The sequence below is a fragment of the Dioscorea cayenensis genome, chromosome 9, assembly GCF_009730915.1.
Source record: "Dioscorea cayenensis subsp. rotundata cultivar TDr96_F1 chromosome 9, TDr96_F1_v2_PseudoChromosome.rev07_lg8_w22 25.fasta, whole genome shotgun sequence".
In the NCBI taxonomy this organism is placed as follows: Eukaryota; Viridiplantae; Streptophyta; class Magnoliopsida; order Dioscoreales; family Dioscoreaceae; genus Dioscorea; species Dioscorea cayenensis.
The window spans coordinates 8,970,626-8,984,670 of record NC_052479.1 but is presented as its reverse complement, the minus strand read 5'-3'; the positions used below and the strand labels follow the sequence as shown (position 1 = coordinate 8,984,670).

Here is a 14,045-nt window from a genome sequence, read left to right as displayed (position 1 = left end):
TAAAATTTACCTGATTGTAGCTAGCTTCAATATATCAACCTCGTCAAATTTTAATTTCAGTGTAAAATGTGAATCGAATCTAAAATCTCACTTTAGTACACAATGCATCACATACATACTTTTATAATCAAGAAAGGATAATTATTTTTTATCTAGTTTTCTGTATAAGAGTACATTAAAAAAGTCAATAAAAATTCAATGAATGTGAAAATGCTAACAAATTGGCAGGATAACATCAATTATATATTTTTTTTTAAAAAAACCCAACAGAAGATAGTGGCATTCTTGTAATTTAGATATATAATGGGCCAAGAAAAACGCAGTTGAAGAATCAAAAGAAAAACGCCGGGCTTTTATTTAAATGGGCCAAGAAAAAAACGCAGTTGAAGAATCAAAAGAAGAAAAGACTCTCAACCCGCCGATGGAGTGACATCTCCTCCTCTTGTCTTCTTCGGCAATGGCGGCCAAGTGCGGTTTCGGCTGCGAGCCATCTATCGGATCCCTCACTGCCGCTCGGAAGAGGGACTATAGGATCACCAACCGCATCCACGAGGGCAAGCGTCCCCTCTACGCCATCGCCTTCAACTTCATCGATGCTCGCTACTTCGACATCTTCGCCACTGTCGGCGGAAACCGTGTAAGCATCCGGCCCATCTGTTTGAAATCGGTGTCAATGTTCTTCTTGATTTGATTATCTATGTGTTGTTTTTCTATTCAGGTTACTGTTTATAGATGCCTTGAAGGAGGGCTCATCTCTGTTCTGCAAGCTTATGTTGATGAAGATGTGCGTGAGAGTGTTGGGTTTTGTTTATATTTTTTTTTGCTATTTTTTACTATTTTTTTTTATTTGGGGGTTTTGATGTTTTTGTGGATCATTTTGTTTTGTTGTTTGGTGTAGTTCAGAAAGATGAGTCCTTTTATACTTTGAGTTGGGCTTGCAATGTTGATGGGACTCCATTCTTGGTGGCTGGTGGAAGCAATGGTATAATTCGTGTTATTAATGCTGGCAATGAGAAGATTGACAAGGTAGATTTAAGCTTTATCCTCATCTAAATGCTTGACTTTTATTTATTTTGACGGATAATGCTCAATAATTTGCGAGAGATGTCCTTAGTGTAGATTTTGTTGATGTTTGTCCGTAAATATTGTATTCTTGTGTGAATTAAAATATGAATCTTTCTAGTTATAAAAAGGGATTTATCTTGCCCATCTTGTATGTTTATGGAAATAAATCTGTTTTGATTATCAAATTTGTGTAAAACATGTGCATTCTGCTTTTTAGTAGAATTGTATTTGTTTGGCTGATGCATGTTTTGAACAGAGTTTTGTTGGCCATGGAGACTCAATAAATGAGATCAGGACTCAAGCATTAAAACCTTCACTTGTTGTGTCTGCAAGCAAGGTATATAAGATTATGTTGAATCTATATGTGCATGATACGGTTGAACATATATGTTATGTTTCTTATATCATGACAAGTTATTGAGCAGGATGAATCTGTTCGGTTATGGAATGTTCATACTGGGATTTGCATTCTTATATTTGCTGGAGCAGGTGGTCATCGCAATGAAGTTTTGAGTGTTGTAAGTGTGGTGAAGTTATAAGTTCTTCTTTATCTTTTCCTTGTTTTTGTCAAAATGAAAACCAAGTGCTGATTAAAAAAATATGTCCTCTTATGAGTGAGCTTTGAAAATGGTTTTGGTTGTTGTAGGATTTCCATCCTTCTGACATTTACCGGATAGCTAGTTGTGGTATGGATAATACTGTGAAGATTTGGTCAATGAAAGGTTGGAAAGTCATTTTCTTTGTGACTGTAGTGGAGCAAGGATAACCTACTCTCCTTTTTGAAATATGTAAACATTTTGTAGAGTTTTGGACATATGTGGAGAAATCTTTTACATGGACGGATCTCCCATCAAAATTCCCCACCAAATATGTGCAGTTTCCTGTGAGTGCCATCTCATTTGCTTTCTTTTGGTTTTGCACCTTATTTATTGGTATGAAAAAGAAATCAAATTGATTTAAATATTTCAGATGTTCATGGCCTCTGTTCATTCCAACTATGTTGACTGCAATAGATGGCTTGGTGATTTTATTTTATCAAAGGTATGTATTTTTTGTTGACTTGTTTACAGGCTTAGTGGACTTATTGCTTGCATTTAATTTGAAATTATTTTATCTTTCAGCATATTTATTAAATTAGTTATCTAAATGTGTGTGTCTCTCAAGCTAGTTATGTAATATGGATTGAGGTGGTCCTTATATGGTTCCATTCTCTGTTGCTCAATGACTTGTTGGCATGCAAGCTTTATAGTGCCGCCTAGCACATGCATTTACTACAATCTCAGTTATAAGTCGAACCCCAACCAGTAGGACTGCCTTGACTTGATTAATTTTTTTTGGCTTATCATTCATTTGTGGGGCAATAAATCCTATTGTAAATTCTTTTGATGTCTTCCTTTGTATCTTCTAAGGAAATCATTAATAGTACTCACCTTGTCAATTTTTGTGAAAATAGAACTTCTAGATCTCTTGTTGCTCATCCATATGGTCTTGATCTTGCTTGTTTAATATACTTAAATCCTATGCCTCTCCTAGCCTTAGGATACATTAAGCTTAATCCTAATTTTAAGATTGAGCAGGTGAATCTAAGAAAATGCCTCCCAGAATTATATTATCTACTGAAGTCCTTCATCCAGTTTCATGCATTTATGAGTTTTCTAGTGTTTACTAGCTTGAGTGACTTGATAAAAAGTGGCGTTGAGTATACAAGTGTTTGAGAGAAATAATGGTGCCTGAGAGGATATAGTTTGGTGAAAACCAAATATTTGTGCAATTGAATTATGCATTATTTTTATAAAAATAGAGAACATTGTGGTTGAAATAGAACTATAGACACGAATTTAAATCATATAAAAATTTACAATGAAGAAAATTATAATTTCTAAAATCATGAAAGCCAAAATAAATTCACTGAGGATTAAAAAGCATGAAAAAAATAAAAAAATTATGATTTAAAAATAACAAAATAAAATGATTTATAAAAAGATAAGGAAATGGTAAGTAGATTAAAATAATAGACAATATCCCAATGTATTTGATACACTCTTGTCTAATGGAGAACTCAATATGGAAGGAGGTAATGTAGGATTATAGGGTCACATTAAAGTAGGATTATGTGGGAGAACTCATCACTTTGTTTGAGGAACCTTCCATCAAATTATCTTTCTCATGTCTAGGTAAGATTGAATGTACTATAGCAAAATTTTAGAATAGCCGTGGACAAGATTAGTCTTTTTCTAAATATTTTTTTGGGGAAAATCATTATCTTCTTTTATTTCAAACTTATCCAATAATATTATGTTTGAAAAAAAATAACCACATACAACAAATTTTGAGCCCATTTACGTGAAAAATTTCCTACAACTGGACTCGTAGGAATTTATAGGGTCACAAATTCTAAATTGCACGCAACAAGAATGATAATAGCAATAAACAGGGCAAAATAAAGAAAAACACACTATAATTTATACAAGTTCATCCTAGAATATGCTATACGTCCTATTTCTACTATCACTACAGAACTTACTATAAACTATAAAGAGCAATTTAAGAGTATAAAAAATTGTGCCTCACATACTCTCTATAATGTGTCACACCTTTAAGATCACCCAAAAGATTTTTCTTACAATTTTTCACTCTAGAACTCACTCCATATCTATCTTGATCATGAGAAGCCTTTTTATAGGCAAATAACTCATCATATATGGTTGTAAGTCAAAGATGATGGCTGCAAAGTCTAGGATGATGGCCGTGAAGTCAAGAATGATTGTTAAGAATATCCTAAATTCTAGAATTGCCACACATGTGATATCTATTTTGATTTGGGCGTGGTTTTTAAAATTGTTTGAGGCGTATGCCTTGAGGCGCACTTGAAGGCGAGGCGCAAGGCCAAGGCCTCACGGCGCACACCTTCAAGCAATTAATTGAGGCTTAAGCCTCATTGAAAAAGCGCACGCGCTAAGGCTCACCGCCTCAGCGTGTGTAAGGCTTAAGCCTAAAAAAAACCAATTTTTTAATTGTGACTCAAAGTCTAAAAACAAATATATGCATATACTTTTATTAATAAAAACTTATATATATATAAAATTCAAATAAAAAAAAGCTCATCAATATATTTTTCAAATTTTTTGATTGCCGAAAAATAAAAATATTTATTTTACAAATGCAAAATAATGTACTTTAATAGAGAAAAATTAAGAGAAATAAGAGTAAAAATATATATTTTTTAATTGATGAAAATCAAAATATTTTTTAAGAAAGTTTTAACTTACTAGTAATAAGATGAGTTACAAATAAGATAAGTTACATTTTTATTAATTTCTGAAAACAAAACAAAAAGTATTTATTTTATAAGTAAAAATAATATATTTTACTAAGATAAGTGGCCTCTCATTTAAGATAAGTTTCAATTTTATTAATTATTGAAAACAAAACAAAAAGTATTTATTTTAAAAATAAAAATAATATATTTTAATAAGATGAGGCCTCTCGTTTTCAATGAATAAACTAGCAAATAAAAATAATATATTTCCTAGTTTTTGTTGTTTTTGTGATTTTGACTATAAAATTATGGAAATTAGGAATAATTGATAATATTTTTGTATTAGGTAGACAATTTTGTTGTTTTTTTTTTTAAAAAAAATTGAGGCTTACGCCTCAAAACGCCTCGAGGCTTACGCCTCGCCTCATAGTTGAGAAGAGCCTCGAAATTCGCCTTGGGTTGTTAAAAACGTTGGATTTGGGCTCCACAACTCAACAATCTCCCACTTGGAGACAAATAAAATACCATGTCTGCATTGCAGTGATAGTAACTCCATTTTAATCATGGAGAAGTCCGATTGAAGTTACACACAACTTTAGTTTCTTAACAAAACAATTTTGGTCAACATATCTGCCGGATTTGGACTACCAAGGATCTTCTCAAGTACTACCTTTCCATCCTTCAAGGTTGTTCTGATATAATGTATCTTACCTGAATGTGCTTTGTTTTTGCATAATAGATAGGATTTTTAGTGAGGTGTATAGCATTTTGTATAAAGTCTCTTTTTCTTGTTTTTGACCAAGTTATTCTAAGAATAATTGAAGGCACACCATCTCCTTGCTAGCTTTAGTAACAGCCTTTGCAGTGGGAAAGCTTCTATTTTCTGTAGCTTAGAGATCCAACGGATAGTTGTACTTCCTAAGGTATGGATGTACCTAGTTGTGCTTTTTCTGCCATCTATGTCTCCTGCCATATCTGCATCCACAGACCCCCTCTGTTTAAAGACTTTGAACTTATGATGTGCAAGGCATACTCTGTTACGCATCTCAGATATCTGAAGAATTCACCTGCAACTGATCAGAAGAGGGATCACATGGCTTGAGTGCCTTATGCTTTTGCTATAGACAGCCTTATATATGCCACGGTTTGCACTAGTCCTGACATTGCACATGCATTGGGAGTTGTGAGCAGATATATGAGCAATTTAGGGAAGCTACCTTTGGAATTTGTGGAGTGGATCCTTAATATGCTTAACACATTTGAGCAAATCTGGTATCACTGATTCATCCTATTGTAATTAATATGCTTACCAAAAATCTATTCCATCATTCCAAAAATATTATCAAATATTTGGATTGCATTTGTATGTCTACCTTGGGAATGGGCATAACCTGGCATTTTCTATTATATTCCGTTGCTGTGTAAAGATATTGATCAACAAGCTATGGTGTTTTGTTGTTACTTCTATTATTATTTTCATTTTGTGTGAAAATGGTAAATTGTGACACATGTTTAGTTCTTTATAGATATTTTCTAACGCTTAGCATGAGCATTTCAGAGTGTGGACAATGAGATTGTTTTGTGGGAGCCAAAAACTAAAGAGCAAAGCTCTGGAGAGGTGAGGATTTCTCACAATCCATTTTATTCGTGAGCATAATATGTATGTACTAGCAATAATACCTTTCCCTTGAGCAGATCTATTTTTTGTGTTGCCAAAATGTTCTCTTCTTTTTTTTTTCTAATAATAATGCAAGCAAGTTGTCAATTCTTATATGAATGCGTTTTTAAAGGATCCCTTTTGTATGTATTTTTGTATAGTCTGCATTTATCTTTAATACCTTTTCTTTTATTTTCTTCTTAGGGTACTACTGATGTTCTGCAAAAATACCCTGTGCCTGAGTGTGATATATGGTTCATCAAATTCTCTTGTGATTTTCATTACAATGCGGCAGCAATAGGTAAAAGTCTTTTTTTTTTTTTGTTGTGCTACTGTAGCTTTATAAGTTATTATTGCTTATGTTCTTAGTAGCCGTTTAGAAGAAGTTTTGAGTCAGTTATATGCATAGGTAATGCTTGCAAAGATGAAACTATCAATGCAAAGGCCTTATAACACTTTTGGTTACAAATGGAGAGTTCAAAATCCCTATCTATTACTAGACTTGCATATCATTGTATTAATGATTATAATCATCATAGTAAATGCAGTGGGTCAAATCATCATTGTAATTGCGGTTGAGAATAGACTTCTAAATATGAAACCATTTTTAGTCCTTGTACATTTGATAATTGGCTCATTATGATATGTATAGTGCCTTTAATCAAACACTGAGTTTCAATTTTCAACTATAATAAAATATTGATGGCTAAACTCTAAGCTCTAAACCATTGTACAAACATCTCCTTGTCATCCAAAATTGCTTTAAGCAAGACGTAATATTCTAAGCCATTTAATACAACCTATCAAGAATAAATATGTGGGGCAGGAAGCAATATTTTCAAAAGGGAATCGAGCCTATGGAAGAGATGAAGATGTAGGATGGAAGATAAAATGAATGAGGAAGGAAACTTGTGGATCCTGTGATGGATATGACTACAAAATGACCAACATGATTTGGCCCTGAATTCAATTAGGGTTGTGTTGGGATGTTCACATTTGGCCATCCCATGAACAGGGATGTAAATTGTTGGGGATACCGAGGGATGAGGAGATATGATATTATGTTTGATTTGAATGATGTGGAAGTGTGAATTTCTAACCTCTTTTTGATTTGAATGATAGAGAGGGGTAAGGAACAAGAGTAAAGTTTTGAAAAGTGATGGAAAGAGGTAGTCCATATAGATGAGGCCCATCCTACCCTTTGAATGGGATGAGGCTCTCAAATTACCAGGGATTACCAGATCCTTAATCACCCCCCTTCTTTCCAAACACACCCTTGTAGGAGCTTATACCCTCACTTTATGTGTTATAATGGTTAAGTGTTTATAATACATAGTCAAATTCTTTTTCCTGATTGTAAAAGTTTGTGGTGAGTCGTTCTGATTGATAAGAAGATCCCCTCATCTTTACATTAAGTATGTAACGATAGAATTGAATTTTTTTTTAAAAGCATTTTTCATGGTTTAGGAGGTTGCCTTAAAATAAAATGCTTATTAGAAGACCAAAGTTGTAACAATTTTGGATTGGTTGAGAAGTTGGATTATTGCTTTTCATAACCAACTCAATTATTTTCTCTCGTATTTAAGAAGAGAACTGTGAAATGAGAGGTCTTAAAATAAAATGCTTATTAGAAGACCAAAGTTGTAACAATTTTGGATTGGTTGAGAAGTTGGATTATCGCTTTTCATAACCAACTCAATTATTTTCTCTCGTATTTAAGAAGAGAACTGTGAAATGAGAGAACACATTTTTGTTTGTACACTGAATAACATTTATATTTGCCAATTGGAGGTGGGGTATGGTAACAAAAATGGCTTATCTGCATGTTGACTTTGTGTATAAACAGGAAATAGGGAAGGCAAGATATTTGTTTGGGAACTGCAGTCCAGTCCACCTGTGCTTGTTGCAAGGTGAGTGTGATTTGTAATTTTTAGGTCTATGTTTTTTGTTCTTCCAGCTTAAATTATTTACTAGTTTTGCAATTTTATGGTTGGATTCTTTGTTCAATCATTCTGTTTCAGGCTATCTCATGCACAATGTAAATCACCAATTAGGCAAACAGCTATGTCTTTTGATGGAAGGTAAACTATTTTTTTTTTTTTAATTATAATATGAGTCTACCTGTTTAGCCAGGGAAATATAGAGAACCCCTACACTGTTTAGAATTAAAAGTGGCAAAAATATTTAGTGAATGATTAGTTTGCAAATAGAATAAAAGTCCTGTAATGGACATTTAGTTTGAAAGTTAATATTGTCAGTGATTGATACCCAAAATGATTTCAGCTTCTTAGTTGAGTGCAGATCCACAAGTTCAAGTTCACATTATTGGTCAATTGAGACTTTCTTGCATCACTGTAATACAACCTGAAAATTGTTATTAATATCTTTTATTTTCTAATTCAGGATGTTCATCAAAGTGTTTTGGGCCATTGTTAGGTTTACTGGTTTTCTGATTTGATCTTCCTATTGGATGTGCCAAATCTAAGATAATTTATGAATCTATAGATTAAAAAATTATTTGCCTGTAATTGATCAATATTTAATTTGGAATTTAATCAAAATATAAGTTTTAGTATTTATTAGTCCTGATTTTGATTTTTCATTAATACAATAGCAAATAAAATGAGGTGCATATCCATATTCTTTGCCATCATCTCTTTCCTTTTTGCAATAGTATTTCATCTTATCAATAAGAATTTTAGTGAAGGATCAAAATGCATGGATTAGATAATAATCAAGAAAGAATTTTAGTGAAGAATCAAAGTGCTTGTGAAAGGTTCACTTTGTTAATAGAGGCTTTTATTTATGATTCCAATTATTAGATGTGGCAAATATGCTGCAGGTATATCATGTATTGTGTGTCATTGAGCTTTTGTTTACTCAATTTTTTTTTTAGGAATTTCTATTCTTTGATAAAGTTTCTATGTTGATTAGTCGAACCACTTGAGCTAAATAAATTCCAATTAATCTGACCTCCAGAAGAGCTAAATTAAACTCCTAAACAATTGCGCTCATCTAGCAATGTTACTTAAAGAGTGTGCAAGTCAAACCAATTAAAACGAAGAAATATAGCAAAACAACAATTCATCTTAATAGAGCCCAATTTGATTTCTGAATTATATACTGAAGTCATGTTTGTTCAGGTCAGTTTGAGATTTGACAAAGTAACTGCTGAACTGTATGAATACTTAATATTAAAGTTCAGGTCAAACCTTAGTCTCGGCCCCTAGCTGAACGGCTGCCCCTGTGTCTCCTCATGCGTATGTGTGATTCACAACCTCTCAAGGCTTGGTGCTCATTAAGTTTCTAACTCTTGCCAACATTGTAGCCCTTGTGGAAATTCATGAGTTATAACCTTTTAAGTCTGTGTCATGATTTAAATTTGGGATCTTACTCTTCGTCTTGAACATTCATGAGTCTTGGCCTATCGGGCACTTGATCATCGTACTAGGAGCATATGCTTGTTTAGTTCACCAGCTCTTCTAATCCATGTGGCATGTGACCTATGGCCTTGCCTAAACGTGGTCTCTCAATTTTGTGGAAGTGATAGTTTTCTTAATTTTTTTGGGATATTTTTGTTTATGCCTCTTTGGAAATAAAAGAGGTAGTTCTGTGGACTGAGAAGCTAGTGAAATGTGGTAAAAACCAGATAGGATGAGTAGAGGAACTTGTATTGAATAAAATATTTTAGCTTGATACGAATGGTTTGACTCCATCTTTTACACAAACGTTAAAGGGCATCTTGAGAAAATATCTAGGAACTTATACTCTCAACCACCAAAGATATTGCAGCGACTTTTTAAGATTAACAATCTCCAGTAAGAGATACTTTGACAATAGGGCCATATGTTTTACAATGAATCTTCTTGGCATCTTTTATAAAAAATCATAAGTGTTCTTTGGTTAGGGTATTAGATGAGTTGGGTTAAGTAAGGTTGTTTAAATTTGTTTTGGAGGGAAAACTGAGGTTATGTTGTTCAAACTTGACTTTGTTAATATTTTTTAAAATAAATAGTTTTTGAAAATGATACTTTTGTAATTGGTGCTGATTATTCAGTAATATTTATATTTTACAATATTAATTAAAATATATTTATTGAATTAATTAAATCGTGTAAAAATAAGTACATGGGATAATCCTAAATCCAAATTGGGTGCCTAGATTGTGATCTTTGGGGACCAAGTTATTTGGATCTAAATCATTATAGCGAAGAAGTTAAGCTAAAGGCCGTTTGGAGGGAAATAAGTCCATTTTTACACGAATTAAAACCATTTTTATTTATGTATATGACCCTAGGGTCAACATTTGACTCACACTGTTTAAAGCTTAAATGGATGTTTCGCCAATTAAACACCCCAAACTAATACCACTAACCCTTTTTTATAAAATTTAATTATTTAAATAAATATATTAATTAATTAAAACTTTTAAATATTAATATTAATAAATATCCATTACTAATTTAAAAAAGTAAAATTTGATTAATATTAATTAAGTGAAAGCATGGTCAGCTTATATAAAAGTTTCCCTCCAAACCAATTTTCAAGAAATATTCTCTAAAACATACATTTACCGACCAACCTAACACAAACTTGGAAACATTTTTGCGAATATTTCTTCCATCTTTATCGACATCTGTTTCTTTTTCTCTCCCTTTATGCTTCCTGTCAAGGGTGGGTTGACAATCTAACTAAGAGATCAAGCTGGAGAGCGAGAGCTTGTTCATATTGTTTTTCTCTCTGTGATGGGTTATCCTTAAGTGGTGGGCATGTAACACACCAATAGGAGAGCACTCTTTCTTTCTTTCTCCTTTTCCTTTTGCTTAATGAGATAAGGGTGTATTTTCTTTTGAAGAATGTTAAGTTGATTATTGATACCAGGGATGCATGCAAATAACAATGATTTGTGAGGTATATAAGTGATTATATTATTATTATTATTATTATTATTATTATTATTATTATTATTATTATTATTATTTTGGCATATATGCTATCACTGCTTTATAGCTTTGGAAGTGAGATTCAGGACAAGGTCTTAGTTTATTTTCTTTCCACTATTCTATTTAGTCTTTTCCATGTGAAAATACTAGTTTTGAAACAAACCTATGATTGCATCAAAAGCAATGCTTTTCTCGTGCCTAATTTTGAAGATATATGTTGAAAGCTAATCTACTTTCGGTCTAGAAAATTATTATTATTTTCAAGGAATAGCTGTTACACATTACTATTTTACAAAGAATGTTTTAGAAAATTGCGACCTCCTTTAAATGCCTTACCTGGAATTTTGCCCCCAAAAGGAACTTAGTATGAGACAGCATTGTTTGAGGCATGGGAGTAAAAGAATTTCTTTATGGGCTTCTTTTGGTTACCGCAATATTTCTTTGTGGGTTTTATTATTGTTGCTGCAATATTTGACTCTTAAATATCAGGAAACTGTCATTTTTTACATTAACTAAAGATCATCTAATAAGACAAGTTTAAGTTTTTTTTAAGAATGATATTTTTTTTAAAGATATGAAAGACATCCCAATGCACATTTATAAAGCAATCAACAATGACATCCCTTGCTGATTTGGTTAATTGATTTGTGATTAGTGTGTCGGGATTGATATCTTTCAAAAGTAATCATTAATGTCATCACTTGCTGATTTTTTATCAACTTGTGGTTAGTTGTGTCCAGATTGACATGTCATCCAATTTCTTTTCCTATGAAATGTTGCTATTGCCTTGTGACCTAGGTGTCTAGACACTCAAGCATCTACCCCTTGTGGTATTGACAAAAACTGATCCTGGCAAATAGAAAGCCCAAAAGTTTAATTACTAGAAACAAGGAAACCAAGGAATCATAAGGGCAGGGAGAATCTCGAAGTGCTTCAATGGCACCTGCAAGGGAGATAGAAAAATCAATTCTGAGTTAAACTTGTTTCCTTTGCATTGATTTATTGATTTTTTTGGGATTACAAAGGCTTGTCTCTAGAACACACTTTGAATTGTTTAGGATGATCCAAGCTCTTCTAAAATTTAGTCTCTTCAAGAGAAATCTTAATGTGTGGTGCACCATCATGTATCATGGTATTTCTGGTGGTTAGCAGCATTCATCCGTATGCAAAACAGTGTTGCTGCATAATTTTATAAAACGAGGGCTGTTGAGCTATTTGCTTACTCTGGTTCTGATCACCGGGCTTTGATGAGATATACATCACTGCTATCCTTGATTTGAGTTTTATCAGGCTTTCAAATTGGTCTTCAGAATGATCTATTAAATAGGAATGCATGATTGATAAAAGAAAAACAATGATAACATCCAGATGGAACACCGATTAGAAAACAAATTACATGGCAGAAGAAACATAGTATAGTAATGCCTTGTTTTCTTCTCATTTCCAGTGTTAATGATTCTTAAACCGCTGATACGTCAATGAACCTACTGATGATTTGCTATTATACATGACAGCACCATTCTAAGCTGCTGTGAAGATGGTTCCATATGGCGCTGGGACGTTGTCCCATGAAGAAAAGTATTGTCCATACTTATCAAACATTTGACTGATGCTGATCCTGCTGCCGTATAAGCAGAGATATGAATTTTGATGGGCACATCATACAGAAGAGGTTATTGTTACTTATTGCAGGTTCTGATGAGCTGAGCTGCGAAGAGTTTAACGCGCAAGCTGGGAAGGCACTACTCACTTCACATATGCATATTTCAAGCTTCTAAGGAGGCATATAAGAATCAAATTATGTGTTTTGTGGGTTTAATGCTCTGTTTTGGGTCTTGTTAGCTTGTTTTCATGATGCTTGCTAAAATTATTGAATGCTTTTACCGCGGGTAATTTCTATGAGCTGCCCAATTATGTTTTTATTGGGTTAAACTACAGTTTCCGTCCTTGATTTCAGAAAAAGTTCAATTTGGTTCAATGAATAAAAATATAAGAATGGTCTGTAAACTAGGAAAAATAACATAACAGTATTGGCCTAATATTGAATATATATATATATATATATATTTATATCTTGTAATAATTTGATTAACATGACCATTTTTTTGTTTTCAAGCTTCAAAATCAATTTTGGTATGGGTAAGGACTGTTTTTATTGTCCTTTGGTTATTTATTGATAACAGGTTTTTTTTTTTTTTTTAATAATGAAATAACAGGTTTGTATAAATAGAATTTTAAAATATAACAAGGAGCATCAGACAAAATTAGTCACTACAAAATTAACGGGAAATGGAAAAAAAATGTTAATGCATTTAATGAGTATTAAATAGAATGTAAAGTCTAGAACCAAATAGAAATATGAAAAATAATAAAGGAACTAACAAGGCTAAAGAAAAATCAACTGGAAACTGTAATGGTACTTTCATCGTATTTAAATTTTAGCGTTCACTACTTTTAATGAATGCACATCTATTTATTAGATAAAGTGGCTAGGAATGACTTCTACATATTTTTTCCTTACTACAAATTCAATCATTGTGTATCATAAATTTTGTAATCATAGTCATCTCATGAATTAATTTGAGGCTTAAGTTTTACATGGTACTAAAAACTAAAAATTCCCAATGAAATTTATTACCCCTTCTGGTCCTTTTAGTTTTTACTTGTGAGCTTTTATTTGGTTCTTTTTTTTTCTTTATTAAAAAAATTCATAAAATATTAAATATTATTTTCAAATTTACTCTTCATACATATTTAGTGTATTTTTATAACTTCCAATAAACATATTCACCAACGAATTTTATTAAATCATATTTAAAATAAGAGTAATTTTGGAAAATTAGTATAATTTTTTATAAATTTTAAATTTTTAACTAAATTTAATTGAATTTTTAATCCATGTGAATTAGTTAAAATGAATTGGTTATTAGAGGTGGATCAAGATAGGGCCATTGAAACTATAGCTTTAGACCCTAATTTTGGGAGGTCCTCTAAATAATAAATTAACAAATCAAAATTTTTAAATTAGTATTTAATTAATATAAAAACTATTTTTTTTATAATTTAGAATAATAATTTAAGCTATTAATACTAAAATGTTTAATCAATTCTATATCTTCTT

The 14,045-nt window shown here is 32.1% G+C and overlaps 1 protein-coding gene across 1 annotated transcript; it reads left to right on the top strand.

The window, feature by feature from the left end:
* Positions 1–378: 378 nt before the first annotated feature.
* LOC120269181 (polycomb group protein FIE1) lies at positions 379–12,965 on the top strand. The gene is made up of 13 exons (XM_039276511.1): positions 379–637; positions 719–784; positions 904–1,026; positions 1,322–1,402; positions 1,491–1,583; positions 1,712–1,787; positions 1,869–1,948; positions 2,035–2,106; positions 5,883–5,942; positions 6,186–6,282; positions 7,828–7,891; positions 8,003–8,062; positions 12,439–12,965. Exons 1-13 carry the CDS (start codon positions 458–460, stop codon positions 12,494–12,496), a joined length of 1,110 nt encoding a protein of 369 aa, XP_039132445.1. The 5' UTR covers positions 379–457; the 3' UTR covers positions 12,497–12,965.
* Positions 12,966–14,045: the final 1,080 nt, after the last annotated feature.